Here is a 20,610-nt window from a genome sequence, read left to right as displayed (position 1 = left end):
GAGAGAGATAGAGGAGAGAACCGAGAGGACGAGAGAGAGAGAGAGAGAGACGGAGAGAGAGGAAATAAAGGAAATGTACAGAGCGAGCAGGGAGGGATGGAGAGGATCTAAACTTTCTCCTCCTCGCTCCGTCTCTCTCTGCTAACCAGCCTCTAATGCTGCCATCCATTATTTAACATTAGCAGCTACACACACACACACACACACACACACACACACACACACACACACACACACACACACACACACACAGCTGCTTTAATCACCTCTCTGCAGTCTCAACTCCCAACATTTTAAAGAAGATCTGAGCTGAAGCTTTTCGTTTTGCTGACCTCTGCTGGTCGAACATCAGCTGCAGGTCGTTCAAATGTTCTCGGTACGAAACTGTCTAAAATATAATAAAATATAATCACACACACTCGTATCTCTTTGTCCACCAAATGTGCTTTTTTAAAATCAAACTTTAAAAAAGTTATACATTAATATGATTTTCTAATTTCATTGAGTTTATTTTTAACCAACATCAGTCCTAATCATAAATATCAAATATTCATTAATTTTCAGAATTTCAGCCCTTTAAATGCCTGGTTTTTCTCATGATGCAAATATGTTTTAAGTGGAAAAATAATGAGTGATGCTGAGTCTCCTCTTCAGTGTGTGAGTGTAGCTGCTGACAGTCTGGGATATGTCAGTGATCAGCAGCTACATTGACTGTGACAGGTCACCTAGTGGAAATGACAAAAATGGCAAAAAATGACAAATTCAGAGTCAAAAGCCCAGAATGACACCCAGAAATAATACAAGTCCTGTTTTTCTGCTCTGATGGCTGTGGGATCAAAAATGTCAGTTTGAATGGGTTTCAATGGAGCATTTTTGGACCTGAACAGTCTGAATGTCACTATTTAGTTTCCACAGTGTATTTTAGACTTATTGTAGGAGCTGAGCTGCAAATTCACTGATTACACTCAGATACACAATCTGGACTACATTTATCACATATGCATCAACACACACACACAGTTATCACAACAGGAAGAAGAAAAGAGACTAAAATGCGCCATTGTTAGAAAGGTAACTTTACAAATAAAATGTGTTACAGATTCTAGTTATTATTATTATTATTATTGTTCTTGTTTTTGTATTAATACAAATAATATAAAAGGAGAAAAAACAAGAAAATAACCCCAAGAAAGTGCTTAAAAAATATTTTCTTTTTCTGTAATAAATCATTTTTATTGACAGCATCACGTGATAACTTTATTACATTATCTGCAGAAAATCATCATGATTGAGCAGCTTCCTGTCAAACACAACATCACTGACATCAAACTAGTGTGTGTGTGTGTGTGTGTGTGTGTGTGTGTGTGTGTGTGTGTGTGTGTGTGTGTGTGTGTGTGTGTATGCAGTAACACTCTTCAGGTCAGTGGATAAGTTCAATGAATGATGGATGTGTGGTTTGAATGAGTGAGATAAATACATGCTTCATTGTGACTGTGTGTGTGTGTGTGTGTGTGTGTGTGTTTATATACTGCCTTACATGTATGTGTAGTGTGTTAGTGTGTAGTACCTTGTCAGTGTGCGGGGGGGGTTGTATATCAGCAGGTTGAACATGCATCATGCTTTGTGTTTGTGTGTGTGGTGAAAGTCTGCAGGGGATTCTGGGCAGTAATTGGTTGAACTCTTGACCTTCTTTTCTTCTTCTACCTTTTTTTATGTGCAAACAACCACGGCTGCACAGGAGGAATATTTCGAATCAATGTGAAGACGTATTTAAACCTCAGCGAAAGATTCACATCGATTTCTGTGGCACCAAAATCAAAGTAAATGAGGTTTTTTTATACACAAACAAATTTAAAATGACTTTAATCTCACACAACTCTGACAGCTGTTTGGGCCAAGTTCATCAGGTCAGACAAGTTAGCTTCATCGCCACACACACACACACACACACACACACACATGCGCGCACACACACACAAGCTAATTTATGGTCCATTAAAGGGGCATTGCATGTAATGTTTGGCTGTAGACTCAAGGCTGCTGCAGATTTATTGCAGCTTTCTGATAGTAAAACGCACACACACACACACGTTATTTATTTATTTTTATGTTTGGATTTATATAAAAAGAGATAATGTCCATTAACCCTTTGAAACCTGATATAATTGGCGTTATTTCTTTCAAAAACACTAAAAAGATAAATATTCAATAATAACAACAATAACAATTAATAATAATGATAATTTGACAAATTTTTTGTTCAGTTTTTTGTCATATTTTCCTAATTTCTTGCAATCTGTCCGTCATTCTGTCTTTAAGACATCGCAGTCACAGACTGAAGAGAGATCAGAAGAGTTTGACTGAATCTTTTACTTCCAGCACTAATGAGCGCTTTTCTCTGCGAGTGATCCTTTCTCTGAGACGCTCAACCTTCACGCTCACTCTGGGAAGCTCCTGATCGACATCTGATGGTTTTAGTGATATTTTCACAAAACGTGTTTCCATGAATTCACTTATATCGTGTCTTCAGCGACATGCAGCGACTGCGTCGGGTACAGCTCTGCAGCGGGTCGCTCTCCGGTCATACGGGACATAACGGGAAAATGCTGCCTCTACTGTCGTCTGCTTTTTACCGGCTGTTTGTGGACTGATGCGGTCTTCTGCATCTCTTAGTGAGACACGTGTCTCCCACTCGGCTGCTGCCTCTGTTGGACATGTTGAAATCAGTCGGTTGTGCTGCTGCCTTTAAACAAAGTTTGCAGCGGACTGTGGTTTGTTCCAGATCTGATGCTGCGAAACTGAACCAGTTCCAGACAACTGATGAGACCCTTGTTGTCATGTTGTCACACGCATTTTAAAAAATCATCCTAAACAACAAAACTCTGCGGAGGCATCATAGCAATAAAGATAAAGTCCAGCGTGGAGCGGCTGAGTAAATATAGTCTGGATTCTGTGGAGGAGAGTCCTGGTGTCAGAGACGCTGTAGAAGGACAGGACCCCTGCACTGTGATCCAGGTACACTCCGACTCTGGCGGTCCAAGGACCTGAGACGGGAGTTTCAACATTGTTGTACCAAAAGTTATAACTGTTATTGACACAATATAACCCCCAAGATTTGTCATTTTGACCAAATAACGGTTCGAGTGTCCCTTCTGCTTCGCTGATACTCTTATATGCGACAGCTACAAAAACTCCTGTCCCTCCCCACTCCACCTCCCAGTAACAGCGTCCGGTCAGAGTCTCTCTGCTCAGGACTTGAGGCCAGACAGTGAATCTGTCTGGGTGATCAGAATAAGACTGTAGTTTTCTAATTCGTGTCACTTTTCTGTCCCCGTCAGATAATTTTAGATATCTGTACGCTGTGTTTGGATCCAGTGTGATTTGACGTGAATATCTGGGGAATTCAGTTCTGGTTTTGGGCTCTGGTTGTGTCACTTCAGTCGGTGTCAGTGAGACGTTTGTCCACGTGTCCCTCAGAACGTCCTGTAGTTTGTCTCTGATCTTTGACACGGCCGCTGTCACGTCCTCAAAGCGGCGGCGGCGAGGACGGATGTGGACGCTGGCTGAGCGTGTGAGTGCTGGCAGTGAGGCGTAGCTGAGCAGAAACTGGGTGTGATGGTCTGTGTGTGAGAGCTGCTCCAGCTCAGCGTCTCTCCTCTGCAGCTCGCTGATCTCCTGCTGCAGCTCCTCCTCCAGCTCTCTGACTCGACTCACTTCAGTTTGCTGCTGCGATCTGAGCTGCTGCTTCACGTCGGAGCGTCTTTTCTCCAGGAGACGGATCAGCTGTGTGAAGATCCTCTCGCTGTCCTCCACTGCTTTATCAGCGGAGGCGTTGATGTCCTCCACCTCCTGCTGCAGCAGCTTCACGTCTTTCTGTCTGTCCTGGATTCTCTGCTGGACGTTTAGTCGACTCCCCTCGAGCTCGCTCTGTTTCTCGTCTCTCTCTGCTGCAGCTGACACTGTGTCGTGGCCTTTATGTTCCTCCACGGAGCAGAGATAACAGATACACTGCTGATCGGTGCGGCAGAACATCTTCATCGCCTCGTCGTGACGAGAGCAGATGTTGTCCCGCAGCCTCTCGGAGGGCTCCACCAGCTGGTGTTTCTTGAATGTGTCTGATCGATAATGAGGCTGGAGGTGCCGCTCGCAGTAAGAGGCCAGACACTGCAGACAGGACTTCGCTGCTTTCAGTTTCCTCCCGCTGCAGAAATCACAGGCCACATCTTCATCTCCGGCGTAGCAGAGATCAGCAGGAGCAGCTTCAGTCTTCTTCAGCTGCTCCACCAGAGCTGCTAACATGGTGTTTTTCAGCAGGACGGGCCTCGGGGTGAAGCTCTGCCGACACTGAGGGCAGCTGTAGATTCTCCTCTCGTCCCAGAAACCTTTAATACAGTTCATGCAGTAGCTGTGTCCGCAGGGAAGACTCACCGGATCCTTCAGGTGATCCAGACAGATGGAACAAGAGAAGGTTTCTTGGTCCAGCTCAACTCCTTTCTGCGCCATTTCAGCTCTCAGAGACGACAACGGACTGAGTTTCACTTCCTGAGAAACCAGTTTAAGCCGTGATCTAAGAGTGTGTGTGTGTGTGTGTGTGTGTGTGTGTGTGTGTGTGTGTGTGTGTGTGTGTACTTAATGAGGCTGTCAGCTCTCTCATGTTGGTCACACCCACCTTTAGACTTCAGACCTGAATGGGAGTTTGGACGGGGCGGAGCTGCTGAGTCTGAGAGCAGGAAGAGGCTCATCGAGCTTTTCTACATTGCAGGAGGGAAACTGCGTGAGAGAGACGCTGTGTGTTCAATCACGCGTTTAAAAACACTTCAGCTTTTAGGAGGGAAGCTCTTTAAGAATCAGAGTGTTTAGAGACGGCTGCCCCATTATTCAAAAATTAATCCAACTTTTTATTGTTTACAATAATTCAAATACAGAACACGAAGGACCAATGAATCACTGCTGCAGAGGTAATGAAAGTCCAGTATTGTGGTGAAATAAAGAGACAGTATTATTTGCTGAAGTCCTTTTTCCCTTTAAAACCTGGTTTGACATCAGTTTTCTGTGGCGCATTCAGACACCTTGAAGGATTAGCTATTAGCTAGTTTACATGTGCAGTCCCCGGGCAGGTACAAACACGACAAATACCTCCCACTAAAAACACTTATCACACATAATAAAAAACAGTACATTACAATAGACAATACAAACTGCTTATTGCCGTCTTCCCATGTTTTTCAAAGAAATTGAGCCAATTATCATATAATGATGTGGAATTGGTTTGGAAATGTAATAATCACAGAGGCCTATGTGCTTATAACTTTTGCTAATTGTCTAAACTTTGATGAGAATGAGACGTAAATTATAATATTAAATTATTTTGGAAGCATTTCTTGAACTACAACAGAATCTCTATACATCACATCCTCTCTTATAAAATCTAATTATTTTCAGGGTTTTTTTTTTAGCAGTTTCAAGTAACTGAAAGTTGTTTTTTTGAAAAAGGAAGGGAACTAAAAAGCTGAGATCCATATTGATGACATGATAAATGTCTTAATTATCTCTGAGGCTGTTGAGGTCGTTTCTTGGCGTTCAGCTGATAATAAATATATTTATATATAACGATGGCGCTCATCAGGTGGTTTCACCTGATGAATGCAGCCACAGCGTCTCGACTGTTTTCGTCTTTCTCCACAAGTCTCAATGAAACTTTACAATCTGTGAAGCTCCGGGTCCATAAAGTGCAGACTAATGAGGCTGATGTTCCAGCTGCATCGTGCCAGCTAACAGATGCTGCAGGCGGCTGTCTGCCCGTCACAGCTCCACTCATTTACATTTGGATCAGCATTAACACTCTGAGCTCAACTCGCAGCTCTGTCTCACACAGCAACACCACATGCTGTCAGGAAGTTTATCATTTTAACCTTCATTTGTTTTTCAGGTTATTGTCCTCATGTATTACTGCAATCATCTGCATATAGAAAGTTTTGGAACTTTCTCAGTTGGCTGTGCTGTTTCTTAGATAGATAAGCTCCAAAATTCGTACTGTGAGTGTCTGAAATGTCTGAACAAAACTAGATAAGTTTGCAGTTTTACCATAGACTGTATATAAAGATGGTCGACGTGCCCGCAGTCACCCCCCTACTATGCTTAAGGTAGGGCTGGGCGATAAAATGATAACGATATCAATCGCGATATAACTTTTCTCGACTGAAATATGAAACGTAGTCGATAGAATGGTGATAAAACGCATCCCAGCCATGTTTTGACAGACAACACGAACAGCCAATGATAATAAGAATAACGCCACAGAGAACCAAATGCAGTGAAGGACTTTGACTGTAGAACAGCTGAGTGTTTGACAGCCACAGCATTTCATCATTGCAGATCAAACAGCTGATGGTCCGACAGCAGCGCAGTGAGACAGACAAACAGAGCGCAGCTTCTCCTCACAGCACCAAAGTGTCTGAAACAGACACATCTGCAGAGGTGAAAGTGACTTCTTCAGACTTCTACAGACTTCTACTTTGGATTAATTATTTAGAAACACCAGGACGCATCGCTCCGTGTCTCATCCAGCCGCTCGCACTGAGCTCTCATTATTATTACCATTATTATTAAGACATTATTAATGCAACAACTTAACATGTTATTAACAGCCCTAATATATTTGTCCCTCTTTCTCTATACACACATACATATATACATATATATATAAAAATTGTATATATATATAGTGTTATATTAATTCCACATTGTCGAGAATCTCATGGTTGTCACATTTGCTGTTTGCTGACTTAATTGAAATAAAAAATTTTATTCTTTATTTATTTTTTTTTTTAAATTTAGCTGCTCTGAGTTGAATTGAATGGGGCAGTTTGATCATTAATCTGTCTCGTTATCTAACCTGAACTGAAATGTTTCAGACATCGAACTGGCCGATGAGCTTCAGTGGAATAGTTTAACATTAGCTCATGCATTTTAGCTGATAAACGTATTTGAACCAAATTTCTACGTCAACAAATAAGCTCTGTTTCAGCCTTTTCGTGTGGCAGAAATATGAAAATGTCACATTCGAGTTATCTAACAGCGTTTGTCTTGTTCTGTATTTCAGACACTTTAAAACATTTTTTGAAATGTGGAGCTACAATATTAAAGGTTTGAAAGAAAAGTCTGACAAACAGAGAAGATTTTGGAGGGAAATAATGGAAATAAAAGTGTCCGGGTGGGGATTTAGGTCCGGTTTAAGTTCAGGGATGGACTCCAGCTCAGATTCATCTCGGCTGCTTGGCCGCCGTCTGACATCTCCGTCGATTCCTGCGAGCGCTTTTTGCCAACGATTACAGATGACTTCTGCTCCGCTCGGCCCTCTCTGTTGTCTCCATTGATCGCTCGCAGCTGCCAATATCGCTCCCCACTGAGGACGCTGGAGGTCCACAAAAACTGACCCGGGTGCTGTCGTTACACACACGCGCACACACACACACACACACACACACACACACACACACACACACACACACACACACACACACACACACTCATTCAGCAGGTTACAGTCAGACACACAGTCAGTGGGTCGCTGTTACCGTAAATTAAAACGCAGACAGTCAGAGTCACACTGGTGCTTCTGCATGTTTTCATTTATGACCACGTGTACTCTGAGATGGATGTAATAGATTACATTTACTCATAAACAGATGCGTTGTTATTTTAAAAATCAGTGATTTCACTTGTACTTTTGTATTATTTATCTCATGTACTGTAAAGTTGCATCTGCAGGAATACTCTTCTACTGTTTGGGGCCCACTTCTGAAAAGTGAGGATTTTAGGATATTTCTAGTATTTAAGGTTGTTTCTAGGATTTTAGAACATTTCTGCGATTATAAGACGTTTTTTAGCATTTTAGAACATTTGTAGCATTTTAGGATTTTTCGAGGATTTTTGGACATTTCTTGGATGTTAGCATGACCTGGATTTGAGCACATTTCTCAGATTTTAGCACATTTGTAGGATTTTAGGACATTTCTCAGATTTCAGGAAGTTTCTAGCATTTCATAACGTTTGTAGGATTCTAGGATTTTTCTAGGATTTTAGGACAGTTCTAGGATGGTAGCATGTCTCTAGGATTTTATGATGTTTCTCAGGCATGAAGGTCTAGCTGTTAGTTTTTACAGAATTTAATCCCATTTGAAATGACATTGAAACACACTCTACACTGCCGACTTTATTTTTATTTATTCAGATACTGTTCCGCATTTTACACATGTATATATGTATATATGTATATATGTACAGTCTCTTAGTTTTTTTGTTTTTTTAAGCGTATTCCGTTATATTCTATTAATAATGTGTGCTCTTTATTCTCTTGTTCTTACTGCATGGCGCTGCTACAGCCCAATTTCTCAGTTTTGAGATCAATAAAGTATATCTATCTATCTATCTATCTATCTATCTATCTATCTATCTAAACCTCGGAGACCTGCGGAAACGCTGGTAATCCAAATATAGTATAGTATGTTGAATATTTCAGATCTGATATCCTTGAATAACAATCTTTGTAATGACCAAAAAAAACCTGCACATTTAGATAGAAAACATTAGTAAGCATCACGTAATGTTTTTTTTTTTAGGTTTTTGAGTCACAGGTGAAACAGCAAAGATATGATGTGTTATTGTGTGGTTTGTGTGTGACAGTGTGATGTCCTTTTTGTCCGTCTTTTATTCCTTGACGTCCTGCAGGCTGAATGTCCTGCAGGACAGTGTCTGCGATGTAGAAATGGACAGAATGTACAATGAGTTTATGGGGGATTTTGGATCAGACTTGAAAACCAAATGCATCAGCAGAGAATAATCCCTACCAATAACATAAATGTATGTAAATGTGATGCATGATGTTTATTAATGCATTTAACGGTTTGAGTTTATTTCTAAAGGACAAGAACTGGACAGTCGGCTCTAACAGCTTTAAACGACAGGAGATTCATTATGAAACACGTGTTCACACGGCAACGCTGCAGCGCTGTGAAATTAGCTTCACGGTTTAAAAAAAAAAAAAGTAAATGAGCTCTCAGATATTCAGATATGAGCATTAACGCAGCAGACGGGTTGCGGCCTTATTTTGTGAAGGACTCAGACATAATCCACCGCAGCAGGTAGAGCTGCACTTCATTACCTGCGTATCTGATTTACTGTACAGTCTGACGTGATTTGCATATTTGAATATAAAGAGTTTAATTCCACAGTGAGACCGTCGAGGAAAGTGGGAAAATGAATAATTTTATCACCTGGAAAGTTAAACACACTGAAGGCAGTCATTTTTTAAAAATGAAATGATAAACGAACTTAATAACTATGACATAAAAAACGGCATTATTCTTTCTGTGGTTAATATCTACTGGAGATATTTTAATTCTTGTCTGACATTTATGGAATATAAAATCCTAAATCTTTTGTGTCCAACATCAGCATCGTCATCAGGCCTGAACGTCCGAGGATTCAGCCCGAATGTGTTATCAATACCAGCAGATATAAATATGAAAGCTTTGTTTTATTATTTTTTTTAATAAGATGAGCCTAATAATGAAAACAAAAAGGCCCACATCTGACGTACCGTCCATACTTGTACCTGATAAAATAAATCATTACATTACATTCCACCACTGTTAACATAAATACATATATTTAACTACTTCATTCATGGAGATCATGACATTTAAAAAATCGTGTTATTTAAAAAGTGAGCGGTGATCAGCTGCTACCTGTATTTGTGTCACCACCTGCAGAGAAACGTAAAAACAAAAATTAAATCTGTAAATCTGTAATGCAGCGTCTCGGTTCAGGCTGAAATTTGAAGTCGTTGCTCGGTTCAGTAAAATGTGTAAAATGTGTCGGAGCAGAGTCACATCCTGGCCTCCTGCCCGCTCTCTAATCTCCTCCTCCTCCTCTTCCTCATCTCACTACCTGTGATTTATGGCTCCGTGCGATGAGAGGTGAAGGCCGCATGAGGCAACAACCAGCAACCTGTGTGTGTGTGTGTGTGTGTGTGTGTGTGTGTGTGTGTGTGTGTGTGAGGGACACAGTTATATCTCGTACAGCAGTTTGAGCCTCTCAGAGATCAGAATCTGAATTTCTCGTCTTCACCACAAACGGTACAAAGCGAAACATTTGCATCACGTCTTGATGCCTTTTTGTCTGCGAGTGTTTCTATGGAGGACCAAAACTGACAAAATTAAAAATAAATAAATGTATCAATAAACAAATGAAAGTGCCACAAATATCAATATTTATTTAATTTCCCATTTATTTTTCCATTTCATTTATCAATTTATTCATTTTCCCATTTAGTTTTCGATCAACCAGTAGGCAAAAAGTTGACACCCCCATGGCACATAGGACAGCCCCCCTCATTTGTGTAATGAGGTGGAAATATAGGCGGAAAGAGGGGAGGTAAATGTGTTGGAGGAAATAAATGGAGGGGGAGACAAATAATACATAAATAAATAATGAATAAACTGATGGATAAAATAAAATAGCGTCATTTTTGGCATTTTCACTTATTTATTGAGACATTTATGTGTTTTTAATTTTGTCAGTGTCAGTCTGTGTTTTTTTGCATTTGTAATGTATTGTTATGTATTTTATTGCTTGTATGGTTCCTCAAAGTCGTTTCAAAGCTCTGCTGGAGGATTTTGCGTTTAATCTCCTACATGGCGATGTCAGGGTGCGTCTTTTATTCAAAAATTTTAAAAGAAAACAAATTCAGCAAAAATTTTTGGAATAAGAAAAAAAATGGACAAAAAATTTAAAAACTCACCAAAGTTTTTCTTTTTTTTAAGGAAAAGAAAATGGCAAAATATTTTAATAAAATTCAGAACAGGTTTGAGGTTTCATGTTGGCTGACCACGTGACTCTGTTTCCTGCAGGTACGGCGACATGGTTCCCAACACCATCGCCGGGAAGATCTTCGGCTCCATCTGCTCTCTGAGCGGCGTGCTGGTGATCGCCCTGCCGGTGCCCGTCATCGTGTCCAACTTCAGCCGAATCTACCACCAGAACCAGAGAGCGGACAAGATGAGAGCGCAGCAGGTCCGTCACTCACTGTTATCAGCTGTTAGCAAACTGTGGCGCTGCTGACTTTAGATCAGCAGTATTTTTACTCACTTTTACTGAATTACCTGTGACTGAAAGTCTTAAAGGGATAGTTCACCCAAAAATGAGAATTCAGTCATCATCTACTCCCCTCATGCTGATGGAAAGTCGGGCGAAGTTTTGAAGTCCACGAAACTCTGCCGGAGGTTCACGGGGAAAAGGTGACACACTCATCTCTCAAACAATTGAAGCAAATGGTGACCAGGATTCAAATGTAAAAAAAATCATAAAACCACAAAATGTCTCCCTACTGCTCGTCCGAAGTAATCCAAGTGTCCTGAAGCCCCGACAGGCCAACTTGTTTTGAAAAACGTCACTGACGTCATGTTTTTTGCCCTTTTTTTGTGGTCAAATTTTTTTATGTGCAGAATATAATAATAAATCATAAATGTATAGCAGCATCTCATCCACATGTGCCCGTATGTTTTGCCCGTAAATACACCCGAGTTAGCTGTAGAGCTATTTTTCATCGGTAGTCTCTCGCCTAATGTTAAAAGCATCCTGAGTGGTACAGTATGTTCAGTCAAACTAGCTCCTTGTGTGGGAGCTGCCTAACAGAGAAATAACTTTAGACAACAGAAAAATTTCAGTGGCTCTTTTACTGCTAAATGGCATTTTCCTTCAGATATTCTGGATTTATTTCATCAACCAGCAGCAGCAGATGAACTTGAGACTGCAGAGACACATTCAGCTGCTCATCCGTCCAGTCAGACCAGGAAATACCACTGGTTCCACCTCACAGCGTCCCAGATGAAGTCTGACGGGCTTCGCTTTTACCTTAATGCTCCTGGACATGAGTGTGTGTGTGTGTGTGTGTGTGTGTGTGTGTGTCTGTGTGTGTCAGTGTGTGTGTGTCTGTGTGTGTCAGTGTGTGTGTGTGTGTGTGTGTGTGTGTGTGTGTGCGATGTGCTGACGGTGCTGTTTGTCTCTGTGTTTCTGTCCGACAGAAAGTGCGTTTGGCTCGGATCCGCATGGCGAAGAAAGGAACAGCCAACGCCTTCCTCCAGTACAAAGAAGACCGAGCCCTCGGGGTGAGACACACACACACACACACACACACACACACACACACACACACACACACCACACACACACACACACACACACTGACAGTGGATCGTTTCTCACTGTGGAGCAGGAAAGGTGGATTACAGTCCAGTTAACTCAGACAGAGATGAAGAGAGAGAAAGAAAGAAACAGAGCAAGTAGAAAGCAGAAAAATGAATCAGACAAAGACGAGATGAAAGAGACGGAGACGGCGTGGTCGATACGTTTAAAATACAGATTTATTTAAAGGCCGACGGTGGAGGGGGCGTTTTAAAATGTGTAGTGGGTTGTTCTGTTCTCATACAGTGGATCATCGATCCAAAATCAATAACCTAATTTCTGTTTTTACAGTTTCTGGCTGTAACAAATGTGACAAAAAGGTGGGGGATTTTTTAAGGAAAAAAAATTGCCAAAAAAATTATTTATTTATTTATTTCAAAATTAATAAAAAATTTCTCAACTTTTTTTATTTATTTTAATTTTGAAGAAAAAAATAGTTTAAATATTTTCTTCAAATATGACCCCTTTTTTTTAAAAAGTTTTTTAAGAAAACATGCCTTCAAGTTCGGAGGCCATTTAAAGTTGTATGCCTCTCCTCCGCAGCGCTTAAAAACATATTTGACATGCCTCCGGCTTTTCGCACCACTCCCTCCCCTCTCATAAATAACAAACAGTCCCTAAGTTATATTTAAATGTTCTAGATTAATTGTTGTTGTTAATAATATATATTTTGAAAGAAATATTATATAGTGATGAAAAAGAACAGATACGAAGTATCGATGGTCGAGTCCTGGAAATGTGTTGAAAACGTGCATGAACCCAGCAGAACACCTCTGTAACCGGACACCGTCCTCCTAAAAGTCTCTGAGTGGTTGTTTCGGTTTCAGTATGATCGCAGTGTTCAGATCTGCCCCAAAAAAACCCAAAAAAGACCAGCCAGATTCTGATTCAACCAGGTGAAACAAACGCCCAAAAGACAGCGATCTCTGCCAAAATCAGGCGATCATTACCACATTCCTCCGGTTATTTCATTCAAAATAAACATGGACCCGTATGATCTCCATATGGTCCCCTTTAAAAAAAAATGTTTTTCATCTAAAACTTTACTGAATACATTCAAAACAAGGAGTTACATGTTCGAGATCGTCATTATACAAGTTGTATAAAATGTATTTCATTATAAATAAAAATACTGCAAAAGTAAATTCAATTGCACAATTGTTGACTAAAATTTAGGGAGAAGAAAAAAAATGACATAAAAAATTCTAAACTTATGGAATTAAACAAAAATGTCCGAATAATCTTTTTGCCGATTTATAACTATAACAGCAGTAGTCAAGTATGTTTATAAATCACTGTCTTTAAAAGTATAAAAGTAGAGTAGTCTTTTAAGCCAAATCATTGCATGTATAAAATATTTCACAGTAATAATTAAGTTAATTATTTACTTTAATTATTACTTTATTACTGTATTTACTGTGTACTTGCAGCTTCCACTTGATGAGCTTTTCAAATGACACTATTATGACAAAAATGTATATTTTTGTACCCGAGGGTGTGAAAAACAAGCGAGAGTAAAAGCTAGGACAGAGACAGCAGCGCAGGTTCAGACACAGACAGACAGAGACAGATCAGGAGCTGCTGGATCAGCACTTTGGACTCAGCCTGTAAACATCTCCATCACTGGAGCTTTTTTCCAACAGCAACTTGGCAGCACGACGCTGGTCAGCATGCACAGATCTGATTGGCTTAGGGAGATAAGTTAACACATGTAACTGGTCTGTGAGGGTCCTGGTCCAGTGCTGCAGACGCTGCACCACTTATCAATAATTGATCAGTTTGAGGTCTGGGTCTGGACCCAAAACGGCTACAAGAAGACACAGAATGACTAAGAATGACACTAAATTACCTTAAATAGACACACAATGACGTCAAAGAGACAAAATTATGATGATGAGACACAAAACAAACAAAGGAGTAACAAAATGACAAAAGGATAGAAAATTACCAGAAATAAACACACAATGACCTTAAAGAGAAACAAAACAAATACAAAGTGACACAAAATGACAATAAAGAGACACAAAACTACTACGAGGACATAAAAAATGACCAAAAACAAACACACAACGACCTCAAAGTAAAACAAAACAACTACAAAAAAACCAAAACAAGGAGAAACAAAATGAGCCAAAATGACCTCGAACAAACGGAAATGAAGAGGACGTTAATGTGCAGCTGAACTCTGAGAAACTTTGATCTTTCACTTTAATCACGACGCCAGATCTTTTTGTTTTTGTTTTGTTTTGTTTTGACGATGAAATATTTACTGGGTTTCAATGTTTTATCAGTAAAATGGCTTCAAGCTTCACACACACACACACTCACACACACACACACACACACACACACACACACACACACACACACTGTTAATCCCTCGGCTCAGAGACAGAGGGACGACTGCTGGATTTAAAAACAACAAAAAAAAGAGTGTATAATGAGGGTGAGGAGGAGGAAGAGGAGGATCAGACTTCTGTTTGTGTAATTTGAGGAAAAGATAGAAAACTTTTAAAAATCTGTCGTGAAACTTCATATCAGACAGAGAGACGAGGACGAAGACGAGGACGGAGAGGAAAGACGAGTAAAAAAAATGAAGAAATTAGTTGGATGGTGACGAAAAAGAGCGAGATGAAGGGGATCAGATTAAAATGAGAAACTTAAAGGTTATTATGTGTCGGCCAAACTTCAGTTAAGCCTCATGGAGGGAAAAAAAATCAGGTTTAGTGAAAGTTTTATTAACCCTTAAAGGCCACTGTAATATTACGCTCTGCACACAAGATGCACTTTTTAGAATCAGGCTGTAAAAAATAATAAACATTCATATGATTTTTTTTACTTTCACTGAATTTATTTTATAACAAACATTAGTCCTGATCATAAAGGTCAAATATTCAATAATTTTCAGAATTTCAACCCTATATACGTCTATATATACTTATACTTATCTATCTTATTATACTAATAAAATATGATAAATATATTGCTGCTTCACAAGACAATAAAACAGATAAATAAATCAAAAATTAACAAGGTAACTGTAAAATTAATAAAAAATAAATAAATAAAATAGATAAAATAAATATATATAATATATATATATATACACACACACACACACACACATTATATACACATACTTTGGAAAAAAAACATAAACATATATACATGAATAAACAATTCCATTTAGGTCAAATTTCACCCTAGAAAATCGGACACAGATGTCAGTGATTGTATCTTCCTTTGGGTTTATTTGTGTTGTCTTTGATTCCTGATGAAGCGCTGAGATTGTTTGAGATTGTGGTTTATTTTTCACAGCTGATTTCTATATTTTTCTTTGTGATTTGGTGATTTTAGGACCGGGACAGCGACAGCACGGCGCTGTGTGTGAAGAACAGATCAGCGTTTGAGCATCAACACAACCACCTGCTGCACTGTCTGGAGAAGACGACGGTAAAGAGTTTACCTGCTCGTTAAGCTGCTCAATTATCTGCTCGTTAACCTGCTCGTTCATTCGCTCGTTTCTCTGCTCGTTCATCCGCTCGTTCATCTACTCATTTATCTGCTTGTTCATCCGCTTGTTAACCTGTTCGATTATCTGCTCGTTTATCTGCTCGTTTCTCTGCTCGTTCACCTGCTCGTTAACCTGTTTGTTCATCTGCTCGTTCATCTCTGCTCGTTCATCCGCTCGTTCATCTGCTCGTTAACCAGCTAGTTTATCTGCTCATTATCCTTTTCGTTTATCTGTTCGTTAACCTGTTTGTTTATCTGCTCGTTAACCTGTTTGTTTATCTGCTCGTTAACCTGTTTGTTTATCTGCTCGTTAACCTGTTTGTTTATCTGCTCGTTAAGCTGTTTGTTTATCTGCTCGTTAAGCTGCTCGTTTAGCTCACCATACGTCACCCGCAGACAGATCTTTACTGTAGATCTCTATCTGATGGAGTAGAGAACTGGTGGACTTTAACCCTTTGAAACCTGGAGCGACATCACTTTTTGTGCTGCTTTCAGGCACCTTTTATTTAACCCTTTGAACTCTGAGCAAATTGGGCGCGATTTCTTTCAATAACATGAAAAAGTCAATGAACCACTTGGTAAGAAATGTTTTACAAATTGCAAGAAATTGGATGATTTAGAAAATAATTTTTTAAAAATTGGAAAAGTTTCCCTGAAAAACGTCCAGGGAAAAAGAAGAAAAAAGTTAGGGAAAAACTATATTTATAAATCTCATAATTACATATTTTAAAATTTGTTTTGAATATTTTTTTGTTGTGTGTGTGTGTGTGTTTGTGTGTGTGAGTATGTGCGCGTGTGATTTTATAATTTCATTACATAATTTTCAGTTCATATTTTTGTACTAATTTCTTGTTTTTTTATTCTAATATTTCAAGCACTTTTTCAAGTCTTGTTTACCTTGTTTTGTTTTTGTTTCAGAAATTAGCAGGAAATTAGTACAAAGTAGTGCATTAGTACATTAATAAGAAGACCACACACAAACATATATATATATATATATATATATATATATATATATATATATATATAACTTCTGAGTTGTACTTTTTACTTATATCTTACTAATTTTTTCGTCATTTCTTCTTTTGCTGCTCATTGCCCACTTCCCATGTTTCCAGGTTTCAAAGGGTTAAAAATATCTTCAGCATGTCTGAGCGTTAATGTAAACTCAGGGTCTCAGTGAATTTGCTTCATGTGGACATTAAGTTCAGTATTTACTCTAAAAACAGACGTTCATTTCAAACAGTCTCACTGAAACGTTCCCTTCATCGTCTGCTCCGGAGCTTTCAGCTGGATCTCATAATCTTCTTCATGATGTCGCAGAGTTGTAGATTTTGAAAAAGCAAAAGTTGTCCCATCTGACGCCCTCCCTCCACCTCTCCTCGCAGAACCACGAGTTCACAAACGAGATGAACTACAGCGAGCTGTGTATGACCGAGTCGGTGGGCTACAGGACCAGTCGCAGCACCTCCCTGTCCAGCCAGCAGGGGGCGCAGAACAACTCCACCGGCTGCTGCCCCCGCCGGGCCCGCAGGAGAGCCGCCATGCGACTGGCCAACTCCACGGTGTCCGTCAGCCGGGGCAGCGTCCAGGAACTGGACACGCTGCACATCAAGACCACCTCCATACCTCCACAAACGTAAACAGAGATCATCGTTTCTGACGAACGACAAACAAAAAGATACAGAAATTTAGAAAAACAGAAAACTGTACAGAAGACACAAAGACAGACACACTGTGAGGCACAGAAAGTGCTGGATTTAAGATCCAGAGATTTAAGAGGTCCAGTAACAGAGTCCTGATGAACACCAGGGACACTCAGCCTGATCTGAGACATGAGACCAGGGGACAGTCGCAGCTACACCATACATGTTTGTAGGATTTTAGGCAGTTTCTCGGATTTAAAACAAAACTAGATTTTCAGGATATTTCTCTGATTTTACGACGTTTCCTTGATTTGAGGACGTTTCTAGGATTTTAGAACATTAATAGATTTTCAGGACATTTCTTGGATTTTAGGACGTTTCTCAGATTTTAGGATGTTTCTGGATTTTTTTGGAGGTTTGTTGGATTTAAGGACATTTCTAGTTTTTTCGGACATTAGTGTCTTATCTGTCGTGGTGTGGGGGATCCTTCACTGGCTCTTTTTTTGATCCACAGTCTCTGTTTTGATGCTGTTTTAGTCACTCTGACACCGTGTGGAGACTAAAAGGACAAAAGCTATTCAGTGTCACTTTATTCACTTTATTTTTATCGTGAATTAGAAAATAGTCTGGGGGGGCCAGATTTGGCCCACGGGCCGTAAGTTGAGTATCACCGGTGAATTGTCTGTTTTTGCAGCCGCAGCAGCCAATAAAGCAGCTGTTGAGACATTAACTGTAAGCAGTCTCACAGTGCGTGAAGTCATTTCATTTAAGCTTCAGGATAAACACCAGTAATTTGTTCAGTTTTCAGAGTCGACGCCCACTCGTGTGTTTCTGCTTTCATTGACGGTGTTTTCTCTTTTTCTCGTTAGAAATAAAATCTCTCTCTTTCTTTCTGTGTTTTGTGGGTTTGTTTCTCTCCTCAGTCGCTCCAGTCTGAACGCACAGATGGGCGACCTGAAGCTGAACTGCGGGGAGCAAGACTTCACCGCCGCCATCATCAGCATCCCGACGCCGCCCGCCAACACGCCCGACGAGAGCCTCCCCCCATCGCCCGCCCCCATCCCCGCCATCCTGCGCAACACCCGAGCCACCGCCTACACCCAGGACACCGTCAAAATCTCCTCCTTATAACCTCCGACTTCCACTTCCCCTTCGACACCCACCCCGCCGTCCCGCCAGCCAACCTCCCCGTGAACTTCCTTCGAAACCTCCGATCCTGAACCCAGGGCACTGCTAGCTGAGATTTCGGGGACAAACTCGACTCAGATGGATATTTTGAGTACCGCTGGTTGCTTTCACTTCCTCTTGTGGATTACGTGGACCGAAATGGAAAAGACTTACGGCACGGGAGACACAAAGCAGCCGAGCTCGGAAGCAGAAGGCGAGGAATTTAAAAAGGATCAACTGTTCTCCCGAAGCTTTTCCTAAGTCCTTGACAATCCTCCCTCATCGATTTACCCCGACACACACCCCCCCCCCCCCGCGCACACTTTTGACCTTTGAGTCTCATTGCACAAAAACGTGGAAAGGTTCATCCACGAAGGTCGACAAGTGATGCCAAGACTCCCAAAGATCGACATTCACCAAACACCCGGGACCAGCTGCCCGGTTGGACTTGTTGGGTCTGTTTTGCGTAAACTTCAGAGGAGGGATACGAAGTCGCTGCAGAGGACGATGGTCTCATATTTCAGTCTGAAACTGGCGACTGGTGGTCTTATTTTGGAGAGAAAGGTGTACGTGTTGGTCTGAGCGGATCATTTAGACTCATTTTCTGTGATGGAAAAAAGACGTGACGGAGACGATCTGTAGACAACCGAACAACCCTCAGCAGCTTCAGGAGCCGCGGCTACAACCTTTTGATTTCTTTGGATGTTGGGGAGCCAATAAAGCTAAAAAAAAAAACTATATGTACGGATTTTTTTCTTTACAGAGTGGATCTTTAAGCCGGACTACAGTGGAAAATGGTTGGACCTCCTTTGCTTGAAACGCAAAGATCGTGGGTTTAAACCTGAACAAATGTCTTAGAAACGGCTGCAAGATGAATCTGAAGTCAAACGCAGTCGTGGAGTATTTATGGATGATCTCTTCACCGGCTTTAATTCTGCAGCTGAATCAACTTCAGGTCACATTTTAAGGGAAATCTTGAGCGAGAACTCTTGATATTTTATCTTAATCGAGTTTCAAGAGTCAACAGAACGTGAAAACCTCGAATCCGGACGCTGGTGAAACACATGAACTCATCTGGGTTAAACTGATCCTCGCTGAGCCTGAATACCGTTGGCACGACGACGCTGAGCCGGTCTGAGCGGCGCCGGACTCAGCCGGTTCTCTAAACGTGACTGCAGAGAGGAAAGGGTTAAATGAGGGATTGTGGACCGGATGGATCCGGTCTGACGTGGACTCGTCTGGTCCGGCTGTAGCTCTGAGGTGTTTTGTGGCGTCCAGACTAGGAACGAAAGCCTTTTACTTTTCAAAAATATGCAACATTACAACAAGCAGGAAAATAGCATCAAGAAATGAACAGAATAATAATAATAACAATAATAATGTGTGTGTTATAAAAACTACAGTAATTATTGCAGGGATCATAATGTAAAGAACTAAGAAATTCATTTGTTATGTGATCTTTTCAGTGAGAGAGAGAACACAACAAGTATTCTGCAATAGATTTCAACGGGGAAGGGAAACGCAGCGCCGGGAGCTCTTTAAGGTCACGTGGTCTTTTTCGTCTTTTTCGGCACATTTGTGACGGCGGTAAAGATCCTCCTGCAGAGGCTCCAGTGTCACTTCAGTCTTATTATTACAGCTCGTGCTAAATGCACAAAACCATCATATTTAATCATCGAATCTTTTGATGATTTTTTAAAGAAAAAAAATATTGCCACAATTTTCTCTTTACAAAGTCACCAAAAGATTTTAAAGAAAAGAAAAACCCTAAAAATATTTTCTTCAAAAATCACAGAAAAAACGTAATGAAAAGAAAGGGCCACACTTAAAAAAATATATATTTTTCGTGCGTCCCCTTTTTACACCACCTGATGTCCTAAAATCCGAGAAATTTCCTTAAATCCTAGAAACATCCTAAAATCGTAGAAATGTCCTAAAATCCTAGAAATGGTTTAAAACCCTAGAAACATCTGATAATCATAAAAACGTCCTAAACTTGTAGAAACATCTTAAAATCTGAGAAACGTCCTAAAATCCT

General features: G+C 40.4%; 2 protein-coding genes across 2 annotated transcripts in view; one reads left to right on the top strand and one right to left on the bottom strand.

Moving 5' to 3' along the window:
- kcnd1 (potassium voltage-gated channel, Shal-related subfamily, member 1) overlaps positions 1–19,062 on the top strand; it is a 53,535-nt gene extending 34,473 nt beyond the window's left edge. The window contains exons 4-8 of the mRNA XM_042492514.1: positions 10,914–11,076; positions 12,087–12,170; positions 15,604–15,699; positions 17,148–17,398; positions 18,329–19,062. Coding sequence (XP_042348448.1) covers positions 10,914–11,076; positions 12,087–12,170; positions 15,604–15,699; positions 17,148–17,398; positions 18,329–18,536 — 802 coding nt within the window. The 3' untranslated portion in view covers positions 18,537–19,062. The remainder of the gene's footprint in view (positions 1–10,913; positions 11,077–12,086; positions 12,171–15,603; positions 15,700–17,147; positions 17,399–18,328) is intronic.
- On the bottom strand, positions 2,586–4,516 carry LOC121947453 (tripartite motif-containing protein 16-like). Its single transcript, XM_042492515.1, has one exon. The coding sequence runs from the start codon at positions 4,501–4,503 to the stop codon at positions 2,863–2,865; it is 1,641 nt and encodes a 546-aa protein (XP_042348449.1). The 5' UTR covers positions 4,504–4,516; the 3' UTR covers positions 2,586–2,862.
- Positions 19,063–20,610: the final 1,548 nt, after the last annotated feature.

The sequence above is a fragment of the Plectropomus leopardus genome, chromosome 8 (assembly GCF_008729295.1).
Source record: "Plectropomus leopardus isolate mb chromosome 8, YSFRI_Pleo_2.0, whole genome shotgun sequence".
Lineage (NCBI taxonomy): Eukaryota > Metazoa > Chordata > Actinopteri > Perciformes > Serranidae > Plectropomus > Plectropomus leopardus.
This window is presented reverse-complemented; position numbering and strand designations above follow the sequence as displayed.